This window comes from Microcaecilia unicolor, chromosome 1 (assembly GCF_901765095.1).
Source record: "Microcaecilia unicolor chromosome 1, aMicUni1.1, whole genome shotgun sequence".
In the NCBI taxonomy this organism is placed as follows: Eukaryota; Metazoa; Chordata; class Amphibia; order Gymnophiona; family Siphonopidae; genus Microcaecilia; species Microcaecilia unicolor.
In genome coordinates, this window is record NC_044031.1 from 209,397,497 (window position 1) to 209,419,159 (window position 21,663).

General features: G+C 47.4%; 1 protein-coding gene across 3 annotated transcripts in view; it reads right to left on the reverse strand.

The window, feature by feature from the left end:
• CDK13 (cyclin dependent kinase 13) overlaps positions 1 to 21,663 on the reverse strand; it is a 297,924-nt gene that overhangs the window by 207,819 nt on the left and 68,442 nt on the right. For 2 of the 3 annotated variants that reach the window (XM_030203912.1, XM_030203903.1), the window contains exon 3: positions 641 to 811. The exons of the other annotated variant lie outside the window; for it this stretch is intronic. In XM_030203912.1, coding sequence (XP_030059772.1) covers positions 641 to 811 — 171 coding nt within the window. The remainder of the gene's footprint in view (positions 1 to 640; positions 812 to 21,663) is intronic. 3 annotated transcript variants of the gene reach the window in all.

The window sequence follows — 21,663 nt, forward strand, 5'->3', positions numbered from 1 at the left end:
TAGGAGGCATCATAAGGCAAATCAAATCGACTAAGTGATCTCCTATAGCACAAAGCTATTCCAGATCTGCAGTATTACTTGTATATTAATCATTTTCCTCCTATGCTCGATTGAATCCTTTAATTATTGAATTTATTTAATTTCAATTGCTTTTGTATAAATTTGCAATAAAACCAAGAAACAGCAACCCCCAATACTTAGCTAACACCACAATAGCACAGCGCTGAGGAAAAAGAAGAGCTCCTAACGCCCACTAGCATGACATTTCGGTTCTAAAGAAACTACTTCTGGGGTGATTTTGAACAGGTCGCTAAGCAAACTGCAACACTTGGGCAGCAACCGGCAAAAAGACACAAACGTCTGAGTTGCCGCCCAAGTGTTGCGGTTTGCAATTTGCTTGTCAACCTGTTCAAAATTTGCTCAGCGACCTGTTCAGCCTCCAAAAGTTACACCTTTCATTTATCAGTAACCAACATATTGTACAATGACATCTACAGTCACAGGACATTAACGTCTAACATGTTACCATTATGAAAACAGAAAAATAAATTATGAAATCAATTTTTGCATGTTACATTTGAACAAAACCAGAAGACTGCACATATACTAGTCATACAGGAAAAAATCTATTTGAGCATACTTTGGCCTTCGTTTTTTCTGCAGTTGGGCAGGCGTTTTCTTGCTTTCTGGACTTTTTGAAGAATTATCAACACCTAGCAATTCTGGTGGCAGTGGTAGGTCTGAAAGCAAATGACGAAGCTTCCTCTCAACTTCTTTCTTCATGGACCTTCCTGGAATACAGCTTCGGAAACTATAAGAAACAACATTAACAATTAAAAGGTGGCAGGGTATTTTGTTTACAAAGATAAGGGAATTGTGCAGAAATAACCATTTTGACCAATACTGTAGCCTGAAATGTCAAATGGCAACACTATGTCAGTCAATGTAATCACTAATGTTCTTCCTTTCTAATTCTATTTTCCTTGTTACAACCACTTTTGGTCTCCAGTTCTCACTATGATATAGTCTAACAAACCTGTAATACTTCAAAGAGTTCTACAAATAAACCATTTAGTACTCTAAAAATGTAGATCAGTGGTGTTGGCTGAGGTTTTTTGTTTAATTTAAGAAAATTCATTATTAGACAACAATCTATAACACTGAAAGATCGTAAAGCAGAAACTTGACTACAACAGAAAACCTAGACTTTCTATCAGAATTAATAACAAACACAGTGCATCCACCATTAGCCAGGCTACATCTCAAGTTATTGCTAAATGTCATTTGTTTAGCTCCCAGCCTCTCTTAATTTAATTTACAGCTATAGTGATATTGTGCCTGCTCCACTACCCTAAATACCAAGAACAACCCTGCTCCACTACCCTAAATACGTCTAATATGCCCAAAGTTTTTAATGGGTTCCAATTTAAAAAGCCAGTTCTCTATTCATTGAAATGCATAATCCAGCAATCTAATGCTATAGATAAAAAATATTGGAATTTATTACGCTCTCTAAGTCAACAGTGCAGTAATTGAGAAATCCCAGTTTCAGACAGATTCATTGCTATGGATTGTCTGATCACTCATGCTTCTCTCCAAATATAAGAATCCACAGGAACCAAGTTACAGGTCCTCTGCAGATCTATGCCACTTTTTTGTTTTTTTGTTTTTAGTATACTTAGGTAATAAGGAATCTTTACAACCAAAATAGGTTAAATTAACTGATGAAAAAACACTTCCTCAGCAAAAGGAAGACTAAGATTGAGCCGTTAAGATTTTGTCGGTATTGATATGTCCAATTGTGTGTGTGTGTGTGTATACACACACATACAATTGGACATATCAATAACTACAAAATCTTAACGGCTCAATCTTAGTCTTCCTTTTGCTCAGGTTGTGTTTTTTCATCAGTTAATTTAACCTATTTTGGTTGTAAAGATTCCTTATTACCTAAGTATACTAAAAGCCCAATTAGGCTACTGGGTGCCAAAGGTAACAGGTCTATTTTTTAAGGAAAAAATCCTACATTCTAATAAGAGGTAACCATACATTCTGAGAATAAGCCAAGACACTTACCTGTATCAGGTATTCTCTGAGGACAGCAGGCTATATATTCTCATGAGCGCGCGGCACCTCCAGCACAATAAAATAGCATAAAAAACTCCAAGAGAAGGTGGGAGGGTATATGAGAATATATGGCCCGCTGTCCATGGAGAATATCTGATACAGGTAAGTATCTTCGTTTTCTCCAAGGACAAGGCCAATAATTCTCGTAAGTGGGAATCCCTAGCTACCAGACTCACCAAAAACAATAGTTGTCAAATGATACTCTCAATGGGCGAAGTCAAAACAGAGATTAACCTGAAACTATATACAGACTATGTGAGTGCAGCACGGAACAGAACAAAACAGTCTGGAGAGTGGAGTTGGATTCTAGACCCCAAATTCTGTAGTATTGTCTGTCCAAACCAACTGTTGCATCAGGTATCCTGCTCAAGGCAGTAGTGAGATGTGAATGTGTTAATTGAAGACCAAGTCACAGCCTTGCAAATTTCTTCAATGGAGGCTGACCTCAATGGGCTCCTGACATTGCCATGGCTCTGACATAATGAGCCGTGACATGACCCTCAATGGACAGCCCAGCCTGGGTGTAAGTGAAAGAAATGAAATCTGCCAGCCAATTGGAGATTGTGCATTTCCCAGATGGCAACTTCCATCCTGTTCGGATCAAAAGAAACAAAAAGCTGGGTAGACTGTCTATGGGGCTTAGTCTGCTCCAAGTAAAAGGCCAATGTTCACTTGCAGTCCAAGGTGTGCAGTGCGCTTTCGCTATGATGGGAATGAGGTCTGGGAAAAAATGTCGGCAAGACAACTGGTTTACATGGAATTCCAACATAACCTTAGGCAGAAACTTAGGGTGCATGCAGAGAACTACTCTGTTATAAAACTTTGTATAAGGTTCATTCACTACTAAAGCCTGAAGCTCACTGACCCTGCAAGTTAAAGTAGCAGCCACCAAAATATGACCTCCCAGGTCAGGTACTTCAGATGACAGGAATCAAGTGGCTCAAAAGGAGCTTTCATCAGCTAGGTGAGAACGACATTGAGGTCCCATGACACAGGCATAGGTTTGACAGGGGCCTCTGTCACAGCAAACCTCTCATGAACCAAACAACTAGATGCTGTCCAGACATGGGCCTACCCTCTACATGATAAGCACTAATTGCACTGAGGTGAACTCTGACTGAGTTGGTCTTGAGGCCAAACTCAGAAAGGTGTAGAAGGTATTCCAAGCAGAGTCTGTGTAGGGCATGAAACAGGACCAAGGGCCTTGCCCTCACACCAGACTGCAAACCTTCTCCATTTGAAAGAGTAACATCTCTTAGTGGAATCTTTCCTGGAAACCAGCAAGACCCTGGAGACACCCTTTGGAAGATGCAAGGAAGCAAATTCTAAGCTCTCAACATCCAGGCCATAAGGGCCAGAGACTGGAGGTTGGGATGTATAAGAGATCCCTTGTTCTGTGTGATGATGGTCGGGAAATACTCCAACTTTCACGGTTCTTTGGAGGATAATTCCAGAAGAGGAGGGAACCAGATCTGCTGGGGTCAATAAAATGCGATAAGAATCATGGTCCCATGGCCTTGCTTGTATGTGTATCCTCCCAAGAGAGGTATGGGAGGATACACAGAAGACCCGATCCCTAATGAAGGAGGAAGGCATCCAATGCTAGTCTGTCGTAAGCCTGGAGCCTGAAACAGAATTGAGGGGACTTTGTGATTGGACTGAGTGGCAAAGAAATCAAGGGAGTGCCCCATACTCGGAAGATCTTGCAGGCAACGCTCATGTTGAGTGACCACTCGTGTGGTTGCATGACACTGCTCAGTCTGTCGGCCAGGCTGTTGAATTTGCCTGCCAGGGAAGTTGCTTTGAGAAGCATTATTTGCTGTATGCCATACTGCCCAATGCCACATCCTGTCGGCCTCCTGACACAGAGGGTGTGATCTGGTGCCCCCCTACTTGTTGGTGTAGTACACTGCAACCTGGTTGTCTGTTTGAATAAGTACAAGTTGGTCATCAGCCGATCTCAGAAAGCCTTTAGAGGGTTCCAGATCACCCAGAGCTGCAGAAGGCTGATGTGAAGACCTGTATCCCAGGCTGTCCAAGCACCTTGAGTGTGAAGCCCGTCTAAATGAGCTCCCCAACCCGGATGGGATGCATCCATTGTCAGCACCTTCTGGGGCTGAGGAATTTGGAATGGGAGTCCCAGAGTCAAATTGGATCAAATAGGCCACCAAAGCAGAGTCTGAACCAGCTCTGGTGTCACTTGGATGACATTCACGAAGTTCCCCGTGGCCTGACACTACTGGAAAGCTAGGGTCCACTGTGAAGACTGTGCCATGGGTGTCACATGAACGGTGGAGGCCACGTGGCCTAAGAACCTCAACATCTGCCAACCTAGGACCTGACTGGCTTGAACTTGAGTGACAAGGGTGACAAGAGTGTCTGCCTTTGCCACAGAGAGAAAACCTTGCACCAGTTGTGTATCTAGCAGAGCTCCAATGAACTCCAATTGCTGGACAAGGAACACATGGGACTTGGGGTAGTTAAAAACGAACCCCAGTAGTTCTAACACCTGAATAGTTCTCCATATGGACTCTTGAGCACTGTCCTTCGATGTGCTCTTCTCCAGCCAATCATCCAGATAGGGGAACACATAGTCTGCGTAGTGACACTACAACTACTGCAAGACTCTTGGAGAAGACCCTGGGAGCTGACACGAGGCCAAAAAGCAACACACAGTACTGGAAATGATGTGTCCCCAGCCAAAAATGAAGAAACTTCCTGTGATCTGGAAGTATCGGGATGTAAGTACAAGTATCCTTTAAGTCCAGAGAGCTTAGCCAATCATTGTCCTGAATCATGGGGAGAAGGGTGCCCAAGGAAACCATCCTGAACTTTTCTTTGACTGTGTATTTGTTCAGGGCCCCGAGGTCTAGGATGCCCCCCCCCCCCCCATCTTCTTTTGCACAAGGAAGTACCTGGAATAGAATCCCTTCCTTTCTCCCCCGGTGGAACAGGCTCAGCCGTATGGGCTTTCAGAAGGATGAACAGCTCCTCTGCAAGCAGCTGCTTGTGCTGAGTGCTGAAGTGATTTGCTCTCTGTGGGCTATCTGGTGGTCTTTGTTGCCAATGTAGGGCATAACCGAGATGGACTATTTCAAGAACCCACTGGTTGGAAGTTACATGGGGCCACCTTTCTTGAAAGAATTTCAGCCTCCCACCGATCAGGAAGCTGTCCAGGACGGTCACTTTTATTGCAGCTGTGCTCTACTGCAGCCAGTCAAAAACTTGCCCCTTGCTTTGACTGGGGAGCTGTCTGGGCCTTAGGCACACACTGCTGACAAAAACAAGCGTACTGGAGTTGAGCCTGCTGAGGCTGGCGGGAAGCAGCGTATCTACGCCTCTGAGTAGTAGGGACCCCTGTGACTTGCCCCAAAACTGCCTGGATGAGGAGGTAGTTGCAGAAGGTGTCTGGAGGGGGAGAGTATTGATGGTATCAGTGTGCTTCTTAATGAGGTCAGCAACCTCCTGGGCATGTGGCATCCACCAATTTCTACTGGATCGCCTAGTCCAAGTCAGAGACATGCAGCCATGAAAGTCTGGATGCCTCATTAAAAATGTCATGTGCCCCTGCCCAAGAACTTACGACACACCTTCTGCTGCTTGGCCAACTGGCAAAGTGATTCAGCCTGCTCTGGTGCGAGTTAGTCTGCCAATTCAGACATACTGCGCACCAAGGACTGCAAGTACAGGCTCGTGTACAGCTGATATGATTGTATACGGAAAATGAGCATAAAGGCCCGATATATCTTCTGCCCAAAAGAATCCAGGGTTCTAACTTCCCTACCGGGACACCGAAGCATAGTCCCTAGAGCTCCTGGCCCTTTTGAGCGCAGATTCTACCACCAAGGAATGATGCAGCAACCGAGGCCTATCAAATCCAGGAAAGACAATCTGATACATGGTGTCAATCTTCTTATGGAGGAAAAAGACCAACAGAGAGGACTCTTAGTTCTTCACTTGAACATCCCACAAGATCTCATGAAGCGGGACCATCACAGCCTCTCTAGGAGATGACTCGTAGTCCAGGACCTCAAGCATCTTAGCCCTGGGCTCATCCTCCACTTCCAAAGAAATGGGAATGGCAGCTGCCATTTCCTTAACAAAAGATGGGAAGGAAAGGCTCTCAGATGGAGATTTTCTCCTTTCCTGTGGAGGAGAGTGATTAGATAGGATGCCGTAACACTCCTCCAGCCTCGACTCTGGCGAAGCTTCCTCCACCGATGTCAAGGGGGTACCGACACGGGCGGCATCAGACAACGAGGCCACAAGTGGCACAGGTGTCGGAAGCATTACCGCAGGCTGATGGCCATTAGGGGCAGCAGCTAGAGGAATGGCAAGTACCAGCACCCCAGACACTGATGCAAAGCTCAAGGAGCAAGGCCTGGAGGCAATCATCAAGGGCCAACAATGGGAAAGGCTAGAGCTAAGGTGTAGATACAGGCTACTGAGCAGTCAGGGTCAGAGTGGGTGCCTAGTCCTGGCTGCACGGAGACCCACGCATCGGCACCTCCTGTATAGAGGGAGAACAGTCCTCTCGGCACTAGCACTTTGGATACTGGGTGTACCTTCTGTATCCTGGAACTCCCGGCACCATGCGTCAATGGCAGTCAATGCCGATACTTCTTGGGTTTCCCCCAATGCCAGTCATAGACGTTCCTCGGTGCCGATTACGATGTCAAATCCTCACATTGCCTCAGGGTCGGGTCCGATTCAGACTAGTCCCAGGGGGAGGGGGGGGCTGCACAGCAACCGGCGTTGAGGTAGGCGGAGACTCATTTAATGCACATCCATCTACGGGCCTAGCAGCCATGTGGACCAATGCACCCAATGCCTATGCTGATGTCAAGGCTTTGGACCTAGCTCCAAAACGTTTCTCTCACTGAGCCTCTCTGGCCAACTGGGTTCTTTTCTTCATACGAATACAAAGTGCACAGTTAGAAAGGGTATGTTCAGGTCCCAAACACTGAAGACACCAAGAATGGATGTCTTTGCAGAGATGGTCCTATTGAACCGGCTGCAACTTAAAGCCACTTGGAACTTTTGGTGACATGGAAGGAAAAACAGCCGTGGCTAATCAAAAGACTCTATGGTGTAAAAAAAAAGGGGCAAAGCACCAGAAAAAGAGAAAAGTGACAAGCCCAACCAGAGCTCAGGCCTAAGTATGGCCTACCGAGCATAGTAAAAATAAAGGAAATTTAAAGAGGACAAAAAAAAAAAAACAAAAACTGAAAGAGTAAGCAGGAAACCCCCTCCCAGTTCCATAACACATCAAGGCAAAAAATAAAGGAGCAGAGATAGGAAGGCACAAAACAGGCACTCAGGAAAAAAAACTCTTGAATTGAGCTGTGCGTGACAAAAATGGCCACCTTTCCTCACCTGTGAGAAAAAAAAAAGAGAACTGGAGATCGTGCGCTCTCGCAGTGAGCAGGAAAGCACTCACACATGCACGATGGGAACGCTGCACACACTCTTAAAGCTATACAAAACTTTTTTTTTTCAAGCTCCAAACCAGGCAAGATAGGACATCACCCACATGTGAGAATTACTGGCCTCCTTGTCCTCAGAGAATGTATAATTCACCCTGTACAGAATTAATAGTTCAATGTGAGTTTTCATCTTCTGGTGGCCGAACTAGTTTTTTTTGGTTGATGATGATCAACTGGCCACTAGATTTTTACAGCAGTATTTCTAAACGTACACATTCTTCTTTTTCAACAGACTTTTGCTTAATCATTTATTTTATCCAAGAACATAATTGCCATACTGGGACAGACCAGAGGTCCACCTAGCTCAGCATCTTTTTTTCAACAGTGACCAATTAAACAGATCACCTGACAGGATCCCAAAAAGTAGCAACATTCCATGTGGCTTTCTCCGGGTTTACCTTAATTTATGGGCTTTTCTTCCAGGAATTTATCCAAACCTTATTTAAATCCAGCTATGCTAACTGCTTTTACCACACCCTCCAATCACAAGTTCCAGAGATTAACTATGTGTTGAGTGAAAAAAATGTTCTCTCAGATTTGATTTAAAATAGTACTAGTTAGTAACTTAATGGCGTGTCCCCTAGTCTTTGGGATGTTTAAAAAGTGAACTGATTCACTTTTATCTGTTCCACTCCACTCATGATAGGATTTATAGACATCTACCTTCCCACAGTCATCTCCTCCAACATTCAAAGCAAGAAAATGGTAGAAAAATTAGTTGGATTGCTAGATGACAGAGTAGCAAAAGGGGCACTCAGGAAGGACAAGGCCACAGCAGACAGACTAAATGTATTTTTGTTCAGACTTCATAGAGGAAGATGGGGGGAAGATACCCGTGCCAGTAAAGTGAAATTACTCACCTGTAGCAGGAGACCCAGTATTCTTACATGTGGGTGATATCATCCGATAAAGCCCAATGCAGATGCTATCTAGCGTGCATAGCTTTAAGTTCTGACAGCATTCCACTGCGCATGCGTAGGTGCCTTCCCACCCAATGCACAAGCACAGGTACCTCAGCCTAATGAAGTAGTTGAAGAAAAGAAATCCAAAGGGAGGAAGGAGATTATGTGAAAAAACTGGGCCTGCTGGCCTCAGAGAACACCTGCTACAAGTTAGTAACTTTGTTTTCTCAGAGGACAAGTATGTGGGAATCCCTAGCTACCAGGTTCACCAAAAACAACATTAGGACAATAGGGACACGAAACGTCAAAGCCTTTAAATCAATTAACCTGAAACTATATACAAACTGGTTGTGAAGGTGCAGCCTGGAAAAGAACAAAACTGGGCCTAGGAGGGTGGAGTTGTATTCTAGACAACAAATAAATTGTGCAGGACTGCCTGAACCAGCTGTCATGTCAGGTGTCCTGCTGAACGCAGTAATGAGAGATGAATGTGTGGACTGAAGACAACATCACAGCTTTGCAAATCTCCTCAATGAAGGCTGATCTCAAGTGGGCTACTGACGTAGTCATGGGTCTAACATTATCAGCCGTGACATGACTCAAGAGTCAGCCCAGCCTGAGCATAAAAGAAGAAGATGCAATCTGCTAGCCAACTGGAAAGTGTGCATTAGCAGATGGCTACTCCCATTCTGTCTGGGTCAAAAGAAATAAAAAGCTGAGTAGACTGTCTATGGCAGGGGTGTCCAACCCGGTCCTTGAGGGCCACAATCTAGTGGGGTTTCCAGGATTTCCCCAATGAATATTTATGGGGTCTATTTGCATGCACTGCCTCTACTGTCTGCAAATAGATCTCATGCATATTCATTGGGGAAATCCTGAAAACCCAACCTGGTGAGGGCTGAGGCTGGACACCCCTGGCCTATGGACTTTAGTCCACCCCAAATAGAAGGCTAAGGCTCGCTTTCAGTCCAAGGTACTTAGTGTGCTTTTGCCAGGATGGGCATGAAGTTTTGGGAAAAATGTTGGCAGAAGAACTGACTGGTTAAGATGGACATCTGACACTACCTTAGGAAGAACTACTCTGTTGTGATGAATCTAAAGGCTCAAAAAGCTTTCATCAGCTGGGTGGGAATGACGAGATCCCATGACATGGTAGGACAATTGACTGGGGCTTTAACAACAACCATCCTCTCATAAATTGAACTAGAGGCTGTACAAAGATAGGCTTACCCCACTACACGTAGATGGTAAGCACTGACTGCACTAAGGTGTATCCTTACAGAGCTGGTTTTCAAACCAGACTCAGAGAGGTGCAAGAGGTATTCAAGCAAATTTCTGTGAAGGGCAAATAAGAGGATCTAGGGCATTGCCCTCAAACCAGTCAGCAAACCTCCTGCATTTGGAAGAACAACATCTCCTTGTAGAATCTTTCCTTGAAGCCAGCCAAATTCAGGAGATACCCTCAGGTAGATTTAAGGAGTGAAACTCCATGCTGTCATCATCCAGGCCATGAGGGCAAGGGACTGGATGTTGGGATACAGAAGGGACCCCTTGTTCTGCATGATGAGGGTCGGAAAACACTCTGATCTTCACGGTACTTTTGGCACCTCCAGACAACTCAAGATCTGTTTCAACCACAACGGTTCAATTAGGAAAAAAGTTCCTCAATCTTGGTTGAGTTTCAGCAAGATCTTCTCTATGAGAGGAATAGGAGGATACGCATACAAAAGACCCTTTCCCCAATGGAGAAAGGTTTCTGACGCAAGTTTGCTATAAGATCTTAGCCTGGAACAAAGCCGAGACCCTGTTGTGATGAGTGTTAAAAAAAGATCCACAGAAGGGGTGCCCCACTCTCAGAAGATCTTGTGAGCTATACCCATGTGAAGATGCCACGCACAAGGTTGCATTGCTCTGCTCAGTCTGTCCGCCAGACTGTTCTTGCCAGCCAGGTATGTGGCCTGCAGAACTATCCCATGAAGAGTGGACCACTGCTACATCCCCACCATTTCCCCGGCACAAAGGGTAGGATCCCATATCCAGCTGTTTGTTCACATAGTACATCACAACCTGGTTGTCTTTTTGAATGAGAACAATTTGGTGCAGAAGCCAATCTCTGAATGCCTTTAAAGTGTTCCAAATGGCCCTTAGCTCCAGGAAGTTGATGTAAAGAGCTGTCTCCTGAGCAGACCCTGCTCCTTGGGTGTGAAACCCACCTACATGAGCTCTCCCCCTCTGAAGTTGGATGTATCTGTTGTCAACACATTCTGAAAAGTAAGAATTTGGAATGGGAGTCCCGTGGACAAATCTGGCCAAACTGTCCACCAGAGTAGAGAGCAAAACTAGCACTGGAAGGACTGATGTCATCCGCTAGGTTCCCCATAGCTCGAGACCACTGGGAAAGCAGAGCCCATTGGGTCCATCTCAAATGGAGATACTACTACTACTACTTAACATTTCTAGAGCGCTACTAGGGTTACGCAGCGCTGTACAAATTAACAATTAAGGACGGTCCCTGCTCAGAAGAGCTTACAATCTAAAGGACGAAATGTCAAGTTGGGGCAGTTAAGATTTCCTGAGAAGAGGTGTAGTGATTAGGTGCCGAAGGCGACATTGAAGAGGTGGGCTTTGAGCATTGATTTGAAGATGGGTAGGGAGGGGGCACGGCATATGGGCTCAGGGAGTTTGTTCCAGGCATGGGGTGAGGCGAGACAGAAAGGGCGGAGCCTGGAGTTGGTGGAGAAGGGTACTGAAAGGAGGGATTTGTCTTGAGAGCGGAGGTTACGGATAGGGACATAAGGGGAGATGAGGGTAGAGAGGTAAGGAGGGGCCGCAGATCGAGTGCATTTGTAGGTGAGTAAGAGAAGCTTGAACTGTATGCGGTATCTGATTGGGAGCCAGTGGAGTGACTTGAGGAGAGGGGTGATATGAGTATATTGGTTAAGGCGGAAGATAAGATGTGCGGCAGAGTTCTGGATGGACTGAAGGGGGGATAGATGGCTACGTGGGAGGCCGGTCAGAAGTATGTTGCAGTAGTCAAGGCGAGAGGTAATGAGAGAGTGGATGAGAGTTCGGGTGGTGTGCTCGGAGAGGAAGGGGTGAATTTTGCTAAAGTTATAGAGGAAGAAGCGACAGGTCTTGGCTAACTGCTGGATATGCGCAGAGAAGGAGAGGGAGGAGTCGAAGATGACACCGAGGTTGCGGGCAGATGAGACGGGGACGATGAGGGTGTTAACTGAGATAGAGAGTGAAGGGAGAGGGGAAGTGGGTTTGGGTGGGAAAACAATAAGTTCAGTCTTAGACATATTCAGTTTCAGGTGGTGGTTGGACATCCAGGCAGCAATGTCGGATAAGCAGGCCGAGACTTTGGCCTGGGTATCCGCAGTGATTTCTGGTGTGGAGAGATAAAGCTGGGTGTCGTCAGCATAAAGATGATAGTGGAAACCATAAGAAGAGATCAGGGAGCCTAAGGAAGAGGTGTAGATTGAAAAAAGAAGGGGCCCAAGGACAGATCCCTGAGGAACTCCAACAGAGAGCGGGATAGGGGAGGAGGACGAACCATGAGAGTGTACTCTGAAGGTACGATGGGAGAGATAAGAGGAGAACCAGGAGAGGACAGAGCCCTGGAACCCAAGGGAGGACAGTGTGTCAAAAAGTAGGTTGTGATTGACAGTGTCAAAAGCGGCGGAGAGGTCGAGGATGAGGATGGAGTAGTGACCTTTGGATTTGGCGAGGACTAGGTCATTGCAGACTTTAGATAGTGCCGTTTCTGTCGAGTGTAGGGGGTGAAAGCCGGATTGAAGCGGATCGAGGATGGCATGAGAGGAGAGAAAATCAATGCAGCGGCTGTGAATGGCGCATTCAAGTATCTTGGAGAGGAAGGATAGGAGGGAAATGGGGCAGTAGTTGGAGGGACAGGTAGGGTCAAGTGATGGTTTTTTGAGGAGTGGAGTGACCACAGAATGCTTGAAGGTGTCCGGGACAGTTGCAGTGGAGAGAGAGAGGTTGAGGATATGACAGATGGTGGGGGTGATGGTAGGAGTGATGGTGTTAAGTAGGTTAGTGGGGATGGGGTCAGAGGAACAGGTGGTGGCTTTCGAGGAGGAGAGGAGATGGGCGGTTTCCTCTTCGGTGATAGCAGGAAAGGAGGAGAAGGAGACCTGGGTAGGTTGGATGAGAGAGTGAGATATAGGCTGAAGAGGAGGAGAAGGATTAGTGGTGAATTCGAGGTTGATCTTCTGGACCTTGTCACGGAAGTAGAGGGCCAGAGATTGAGGAGAGAGTGAAGGGGGGGTGGGAGCAGAGGGCACTTTGAGGAGGGAGTTGAGGGTGGCGAAGAGACGACGAGGGTTAGAGCTGAGGGAATTAGTCAATTGGATGTAAAAGTCCTGCTTAGCGAGGAATAGGGAGGATTGGAAGGAGGATAGCATGAATTTGAAGTGAATGAAGTCAGTAAGGGTGCGAGATTTCCTCTAGAGGCGTTCAGCCGAACGGGCGCAGGAGCGAAGGTATCGGGTGCAAGGGGTCAGCCAGGGCTGGGGATTGGTACGCCTTGTGGGCCAGGAGGTGGATGGTGCAAGGGTGTCTAGAGCAGAGGAGAGAGTGGCATTGTAAGTGGATACAGCTTTGTCAACAGATTTGGAGGACAAGATGGAAGGGAGGAGAACAGAGATAGTAGAGGATAAGGTGGAGGGGTCAACAGCCTGGAGATTTCTGGACGTAGTAGTTAGTGTTGGGCGAGATTGAGGGGGAGGGGGAGGAGATGAGCTATGGGAGGCCATGTGGCCTGCCAATCTCAAAGCCCAAACTTGCACTGTATTGAGCAGGGCTCCTATGATTTCCAATTTCTGTACAGGTTGCAAGTGGGACTTGTGGTCATTTACAATGAACCGTAGTAACTAGCACCCAAATAGTTCTTTGCATGGATGCTTGCACCCCTTCTTGTGACAATGCTCTTGACCAGCCAATCGTCCAGATAGGGAAACACATAGACTCCAAGTCTGCACAGTGACATTGCGACTACTGTGAGACACTTGGTAAAGACTCAGAGCTGATGCAAGGCCGATAGGCAGAATGTAGTACTGGTATTTCCCCAACTCAAAATCTGAGATTCTTCCTCAGACTGGGAAGCATCGAAATGTGGGTACAGGCATCCTTTAAGTTCACAGAACATAGCCAATCTTGTTCCTCAACCATGGAGAAAAGGGTGCAAGGAAAATCCTGAACCCTTTGACCAGGAATTTGTTCAGGGCCCTTAGGTCTAGGATGGGACAATATCCTCCCCGTCTTTTGGGGGACAAGGAAGTACCTGTAATAGAATCCCTTCCCTTCTTCCCCTAGTAGAATGGTATTGACAGCATTCGCCCGCAGAAGAGTGGAAATTTCCTTTGCAAGTACCTGCTTATGCTGACAGCTGATGAATGATTCTCCTGGTAGGCAATTTGGTGGTCTGTCGGCAATGCAGAGCGTAACTGAGAAAGACTATGGGCCACCTTTTATGGAAAAAAATTCAGCCTCCCTCCAACCAGGTCATCCGGGATGGTGGGAGGAAGGCTGCAGGTATGAACTTCTGTAGCTAGTCAACAGCTCATCCCCTGCTTTGACTGGGGAGCCGGCTGGGACTTCTGGGTCCTAGGCCAACATGGATGGATCCTTGGGGCTGGGACGAGCAGGAAGGTGGCAGATACCTACACCTTTTAACAGTAGTAGGATCTGCATCTCAATCCACTCGGGAACCTCCTAGTAGAGATTACAGCAGCTGGAGGACTGAATAGTGTCAGTATGCCTCTTAAAGAGGTCAGAAACCTCTTCTGCCTTGTCTCCAGAAAGGCTGTCCCCTCGGTAGGGAATGTCTAACCTCTCTTGAACCACAGAGAGACTGAACATAATGTCAAAAGTATCATAGGTGCCCCCAGCCAAATACATCCAGTACTCCAGCTGCTTTCTGGCCCGCTCCTGGGGGAAGAGTACACAAGACTATGCACACTGCGAGGCAGGGACTTCAATAGATGGTCATGTAGAGCTGGTAGGTCTGGATGTGGGCTATAGCAATCAGGCCTGATAAACCTGGGAGCGCCAAGGTATGAGCCCTGGAGCATCTGGCCCGCTTGAGAGTGGATTCAACCATCAGAGAATGGGTGAAGCAGTTGTGCCCTCTCAAACCCAGTCCTTTGGATACAATACTGCGTATCCACCTTCTTCAGTACAACCTGCACTGAGGGGAGATTTCCAGTTCCTCATCAGTGCATCTTTCAGGATATGGTGTAATGGAACTGTGACTCCCCCTCCCTGGGAGGAGATTTGTAGTCCAAGACTGATAACATCTCAGCCCTGGGCTCCTCTTCTGTTTCCAACTTAAACAGGTTGGCCAAAGCCACCTCCTTCACAAAACCAATGAACAAGACACTCTCAGGTGGAGATTTGTGCCTCTCCTGTGGTGGGGAACGATCAGAAGAAATACCATAAGATGACTCCTCCAAGAAGTAATGTGGATCCTCATCCGACTCCCATGAATAGTCCAGATCAGAATTCTCTAGGCACTCAGGACGGTCCGAGCATGTCTCAGATCAGTGATACCATGTCCACAACCCACAGGGCGCCGAGATACATAAAACTATTCAAAGTTGTCAAAACATAGGTAGATTGTGAAAACTGGAAAACTGGGCTTCCCAAAGGCAGATGAAATGCAATATGGACAAATGCAAAGTGATGTACATTGGGAAGAATAATTCAAATCATAGTTATCTGATGCTAGGGTACACCTTAGGAGTCAGCACTCAAGATAAAGATCTATGTTTCACCGTAGACAATACGCTGAAATCTTCTGCTCAGTGTGTGGCGGCAGTCAAAAATGCAACCAAGATGCTAGGACTTATTAGGAAAGGGATGCAATATAAGACCAAGAATATTATAATATTTCTGTATCACTCCATGGTGCAACCTCACCTTGAGTATTGTGTTCAATTCTGGTCAGCGTATCTCACAAAAGATATAGTGGAATTAGAAAAAGGTTCAAAGAAGAGTGACGAAAATGAAAAAGGGGATCAAACTCCTCCCATATGAGGAAAGACTAAAGAGGTTAGGGCTCTAGTTTGGAAAGGAGATGGCTGAGGGGGGATATGATTGAGGTTTATAAAATCCTGAGTAGTGTATAATGGGTAAAAGTGAATCGATTTTTCACACTTTCAAAAACTACAAAGACCAGGGGCCACCCAATGAAATTACATATAAATACTTTAAAAACAGATCATTTTTAAATATGTTAAACTGCACTGGTACCAGTACAGTGCCGCAGGGATCTGTACTGGGACCGGTGCTGTCTATTAAAATGTTTTACTGTGCATTGTGATTGAACTGTAATATAGCATACTATGCCATACTTTGTATTGTTTGAATATTTTTACTGCTGTAATTGTCTATTGCTTATGTTTGACTTATTCTTGCTGTACCCCAACCTTGAGTGAATTTCTTCAAAAAGGTTGTAAATAAATCCTAATAAATAAATTAGGTCTTACCTCATAATTTTCTATTAGGCCTTCCTACTATTCCAGAGTCTGTGGGATAGTTGTGTCCATCAACCAGAAGGTGGAGACAAGAGAACTAAGACTGAGCTGAGACATATCTCTTGGCATCCAGTCTATCTTCTCAGTATTTACATAGAAAAGCAGTAAGGAGAAACTCAAAACTAAAACAGCCTTAAACTCATTAAACTAACACTAACCAGACAAGCAAACACGTGTGGACCTCTCTCATCACTGGACCACTTGAAGAGAACATGAGATATACAGGAAGCACTGTGCAAGGCGAGTTATTTGACCCATTACTTTGCACTGACTAAACATCTCAGAAACTTGGGGGTGGGGGTCTCTAGAATAGTGGGAAGCACTAATGGAAAGAAACGAGGTCTTATCTGCTAATTTTCTCATGCTATTATATTTCCACTATTCCAGAACTTGTGGGATGTTCAAAAGAAATCCTTAGAGTAGCGCCACCACCCTGAGAACTGAAGCACCAAAAGTGGCTTGCGAATGCACTGCAATTGTCCACCCTGTAGTGCTTGGCAAAGGTTTGCAGCGTCTAATAGAGAATGACATGAGGACGGGAGCAACAGTAAAAAGGGGGAAAAATCGCCCATTTACTGCCCTGTGGGAATGGTTAAAAGCTTTGATCCCGTGGTAAAAAAAAAAAAAAAAGCTACAGGCGATCTCCACAGGCCTGTTCCAGGGCCTTCTCTCTGCCCGGGGCCCCCCTGCCTTCTGACACAACTTCCTATTTAGTGAAAAAAGGAAGTTGCATCTTGCGAGCAATCAGAAACTAAGCTTCAGAAGCTAAGATTTTATTTTTCTGTTTTCTTCTTCTTTATTTGGAGACTGAGGGCGCTGAGCCTGGGAGAGCTGAAGTATGAGTTCGGGCAAGTGCTAGCACAGCCAAGGAGGTTGGATTGAGCACAGTCCCACAAAAATGCAACAGCTGAGATCCTGTGGGAGACAGAAAAGAAAATGGTGCTGAATTGAAATCAGGCCCATAGCCTGTGCCTTAAATGTTTGGCTTCATCGCGTCTATACTGCTTTGCAGGTGAACCCTGGTGTGGTTGTGGCAGTTGACAAATTTGTTGGCTGAGAGATGACTGCTGACCAGGAAACTGGTCCTTATGCTGGAAAAAAGGGGGTGTTGGGGATTCTAGGAACTGAGGTGCTGCATGATCTGAAAGGGAAAATTAGGTTCTTACCTTGGTAATTTTCTTTCCTTTAGTCATAGCAGATGAAGCCATTACGTATGGGTTATGTCCATCAACCAGCAGGGGAGATAGAGAGCACTCAAACTTTCACAGTGCCCTCTTGGCCAGCTAGCTCCACTGCCTCTTCAGTATTTGAACCTTCCAAAGCAGTATGGCAAACCGCAATGGGAATCACAAGAGCTTTCCTCACAGCGAACGATGGCCCATCACAAGAGCATGAACTCATAAAGGAGGGAATGCACATCCTCCTGGAGGGAATAAACTCATCCTCCTTATTGTATAAGTGGAGGGGAACACACGCGCCTCCTGGAGGGAATCACACATCCTCCCAACACACTGGAGGGAATAAACTCATCCTCCTTATTGTATAAGTGGAGGGGAACACACGCGCCTCCTGGAGGGAATCACACATCCTCCCAACACACTGGAGGGAATGAACTCATCCTCCTATTTATAGAACTGCAGGGGAACACACGCGCCTCCTGCAGAGAATCAACACATCCTCCTAAATTTAAACTGAACATGAATCCTGAAGATTGTTTTCCAACTTTCTCCCAAGGAAGGAACTTCAGGAAATTAGAACAGAACCTGAAAAACAGATTCACAGCATACAGACAATCATACAGGGAGGGCTCATGGCTTCATCTGCTATGACTAAAGGAAAGAAAATTACCAAGGTAAGAACCTAATTTTCCCTTCCTTGTCATCAAGCAGATGAAGCCATTACGTATGGGATGTAACAAAGCAATCCTAGATAGGGTGGGAACAAGCCACACCACGCGCTAGCACTTGTGCACCAAAACGCGCATCCCTCCTGGCAGCCACATCCAGCCTGTAATGTCGGGCAAAGGAGAGCTTAGAAGCCCATGTTGCTGCACTGCATATCTCTTGAAGAGAGAGTGCTCCAGTTTCAGCCCAAGAGGAAGAAATCGATCTAGTAGAATGTGCCTTAAAGGCTACAGGCGGAATCCTGCCGGCCAGCAGATAAGCTGAAAAGATAGTTTCTTTGAGCCAGCGGGCAATAGTGGCTTTAGACGCTGAAGACCCTCTGCGAGAACCGGATAGCAAAACAAACAGATGATCAGACGTCCTGAAAGAGTTAGTAACTCGCAGATACTGCAGCAGAGTCCTGCGCACAGCCAAAAGGTGCAGCTGCCCAAAAGATTCTGGAAACTCTTCCTCTGAAAAAGAGGGCAAGAAAATAGGCTGGTTTAGGTGAAAGGCTGAAACCACCTTAGGCATAAAGGAAGGCACGGTCCGAACCGTGACTCCGGAATCTGAAAATTGCAGAAATGGGTCTCTACAGGACAGCGCCTGGAGCTCTGACACCCGTCTCGCCGAGGTAATGGCCACCAGAAAAACGGCCTTCAGTGTCAAGTCTTTCTCCGATGCTCGCCGAAGCGGCTCAAAAGGAGATGCCTGCAGGGTTTTCAAAACTAGCCCCAGGTTCCAAGCTGTACAGGGTGCTCGCACTGGAGGTCGGAGCCGAAGCACCCCTCTAAGAAACCGTGCCATATCTGGGTGAGCAGCCAAAAACACGCCTTCCACCTTACCACGAAGGGAGGCCAACGCTGCCACCTGCACCCGCAGGGAATTATAGGCCAAGCCTTTTTGTACAGCTTCCTGCAAAAAGTCCAGAATCGGCGAGAGAGGAGCCCGCATTGGAACAATGGCTCTGGAAGCACACCAAGACTCAAACAGGCACCAAATCCTGGCATAAGCCACGGAAGTGGACCGCTTGCGGGCTTGCAGGAGAGTGGAAATAACTTTATTGGAATAACCTTTATCCCTCAATTGCGCCCTCTCAATAGCCATGCCGTAAGACCAAAGCGGCTGGCGTCCTCCATGGCTACCGGTCCCTGAATCAACAGGTTCGGTACCAGAGGTAACGGCAGAGGAGCCTCCAGGAGCATCTGTCGGAGGTCTGCATACCAAGGTCTCCTTGGCCAATCCGGGGCGATGAGGACCACTTCTCCTGGGTGCAGCCGAATCCGCAAGAGCAGGCGCCCTATCAAGGGCCATGGGGGAAACACATAAAGTAGACCCGGAGGCCATGGTTGAGCCAAGGCATCCAACCCCGCCGAGCGAGGATCTCTCCGTCTGCTGAAGAAGCACGGGACTTTGGTATTGGCACTTGTCGCCATTAGATCCATCACGGGCTTGCCCCATTTGGCACAGATCTGCAGGAATACTTCGTCTGCCAGATTCCATTCTGCTGGATCAATCTGATGCCTGCTCAGATAATCGGACTGCACATTGCTCTGACCTGCAATATGAGCTGCCGACAGACACTGAAGATGCAGCTCGGCTCAGTGGCAAATCAGTTCGGCCTGCACGGCTAGTGCTCTGCACCTTGTTCCGCCTTGTCGATTTATATAGGCCACCGTTGTCGTGTTGTCCGACATCACTCTGACAGCCAATCCTTCCAGGGTCACTTGAAAGGCCAGAAGCGCCTGAAACACCGCTTTCAACTCTAGGCGGTTGATGGACCACTCCGACTCCTCGGGTGTCCATAGACCCTGGGCATGCTTCCCCTTGCAGTGTGCACCCCAGCCCTTCAGGCTGGCATCTGTTACCACTAGGCACCAAATGGGGAGCGTCAGCGGCATTCCTCGCTGCAGCATGCTGTCCGAGAGCCACCACTCCATGCTGAGACGGGCCGCAGGGAGCCAAGTAAGTCTGCATTGGTAATCCTGAGAAATAGGAGACCATCTCCGGAGTAGGGAATACTGTAGAGGTCTCAGGTGCGCTCTCGCCCAGGGTACCACTTCCATCGTGGCTGTCATCGATCCCAGCAGCTGGACAATGTCCCAAGCTCGCGGGCGGGGCATCCTCAGGAGCAGACGGACCTGATTCTGAAGCTTGCACCGCCTTAGCTCGGGTAGGAACACATAGCCCGAGACTGTGTCGAACCTGGCCCCCAAAATCTCTAGAGATTGTGACAGCTGACTTTTGGCCATATTGACGACCCAGCCTAGAGATTGCAGTACTGAGACCACTCTGGCTGTAGCTTGAAGCTCTCTGTTGCAGAGTCTGCTCTGATGAGCCAGTCGTCTAGGTACGGGTGAACCCTGATACCTTCTCACCTGAGAAAAGCAGCTACTACCACCATTACCTTCGAAAAGGTTCGGGGAGCTGTGGCGAGGCCAAAAGGCAAGGCCCTGAACTGGAAATGTTTTCCCAACACCGCAAACCTCAGAAACTTCTGGTGCGGGGGCCAAATCGGTTGCAAGTAAGCTTCTTTCAGGTCTAGAGACGTGAGAAACTCTCCTGGCTGAACCGCCGCAATGACGGAGTGCAGGGATTCCATGTGGAAATGCCGCACTCTCAGGGACTTGTTCACTTCTTTTAAGTCCAGAATAGGGCGAAAGGACCCACCTTTTCGCGGCACCACAAAGTAGATGGAGTATCGGCCGCAGCCTTGCTCGGCGGGAGGCACCGGGGTCACTGCCCCTAACTGAATCAGACCTTGTAAAGTCTCCTCCACTGCCGCCCGTTTGACGGCAGAACCGCATCGGGACTCCACAAACACGTCTCCTACTGGGGCGTTGAATTCTATTCTGTATCCATCTCTGATCAGGTCCAGAACCCACTGATCTGAGGAAATCTTGGCCCACTCCTCGACAAAGAGGGAAAACCGTCCTCCGATGACAGGCATCGAGGAGAGGGCCGGCGCACCATCATTGAGAGGGTCGCCCCTGAACTCCTGGTCTTGAGCCATCGGCTGCGGAACACTTGTCCGAGCGAAAGGAGTTCCTCTGCTGACCACGGGCACGTGAAGTGAACCCAGCAGAACGCCCCGGGCGGTACCTTCTAGCTTCACGGAAGCGAGGTCTGTACGAGGAGTGGCCCGCCTGGCCCTTAGAGGAAGGCCTCTGCCTATCTTCGGGCAAGCGCTGGGGTTTTGGATCACCCAAGCCTTTCACAATTTTCTCCAACTCCTCACCAAATAGGAGAAGTCCTTGAAAAGGCAACTTCACCAACCTTTGCTTAGAGGCCATGTCCGCTGCCCAGTGTCGTAGCCACAGACGACGGCGAGCCGCCACTGCTACTGCCATTTGTTTAGCTGAAGCTCTGACAAGGTCATAAAGGGCATCAGCCAGAAAGGACAAGGCCACCTCCATCCGCGGAGCCACATCCAAGAAGGGCTCCGCTCCATCTCCGGGCTGTGCCACTGCCTGTTGCAGCCAAGCTAGGCAGGCTCCAGCAGCATAACAGCTGCATGCAGACGCCCGAACAGTGAGACCTGCAATTTCAAAGGACCGTTTCAATGCTGTTTCCAGCCTACGGTCTTGAACATCCTTCAGGACAACACCTCCTTCAACAGGGAGGGTAGTTCTCTTTGTCACCGCAGTGACTAGGGCATCCACTGTAGGCATTTGAAAACGAGCCATATGCCCCTCACGCAGAGGGT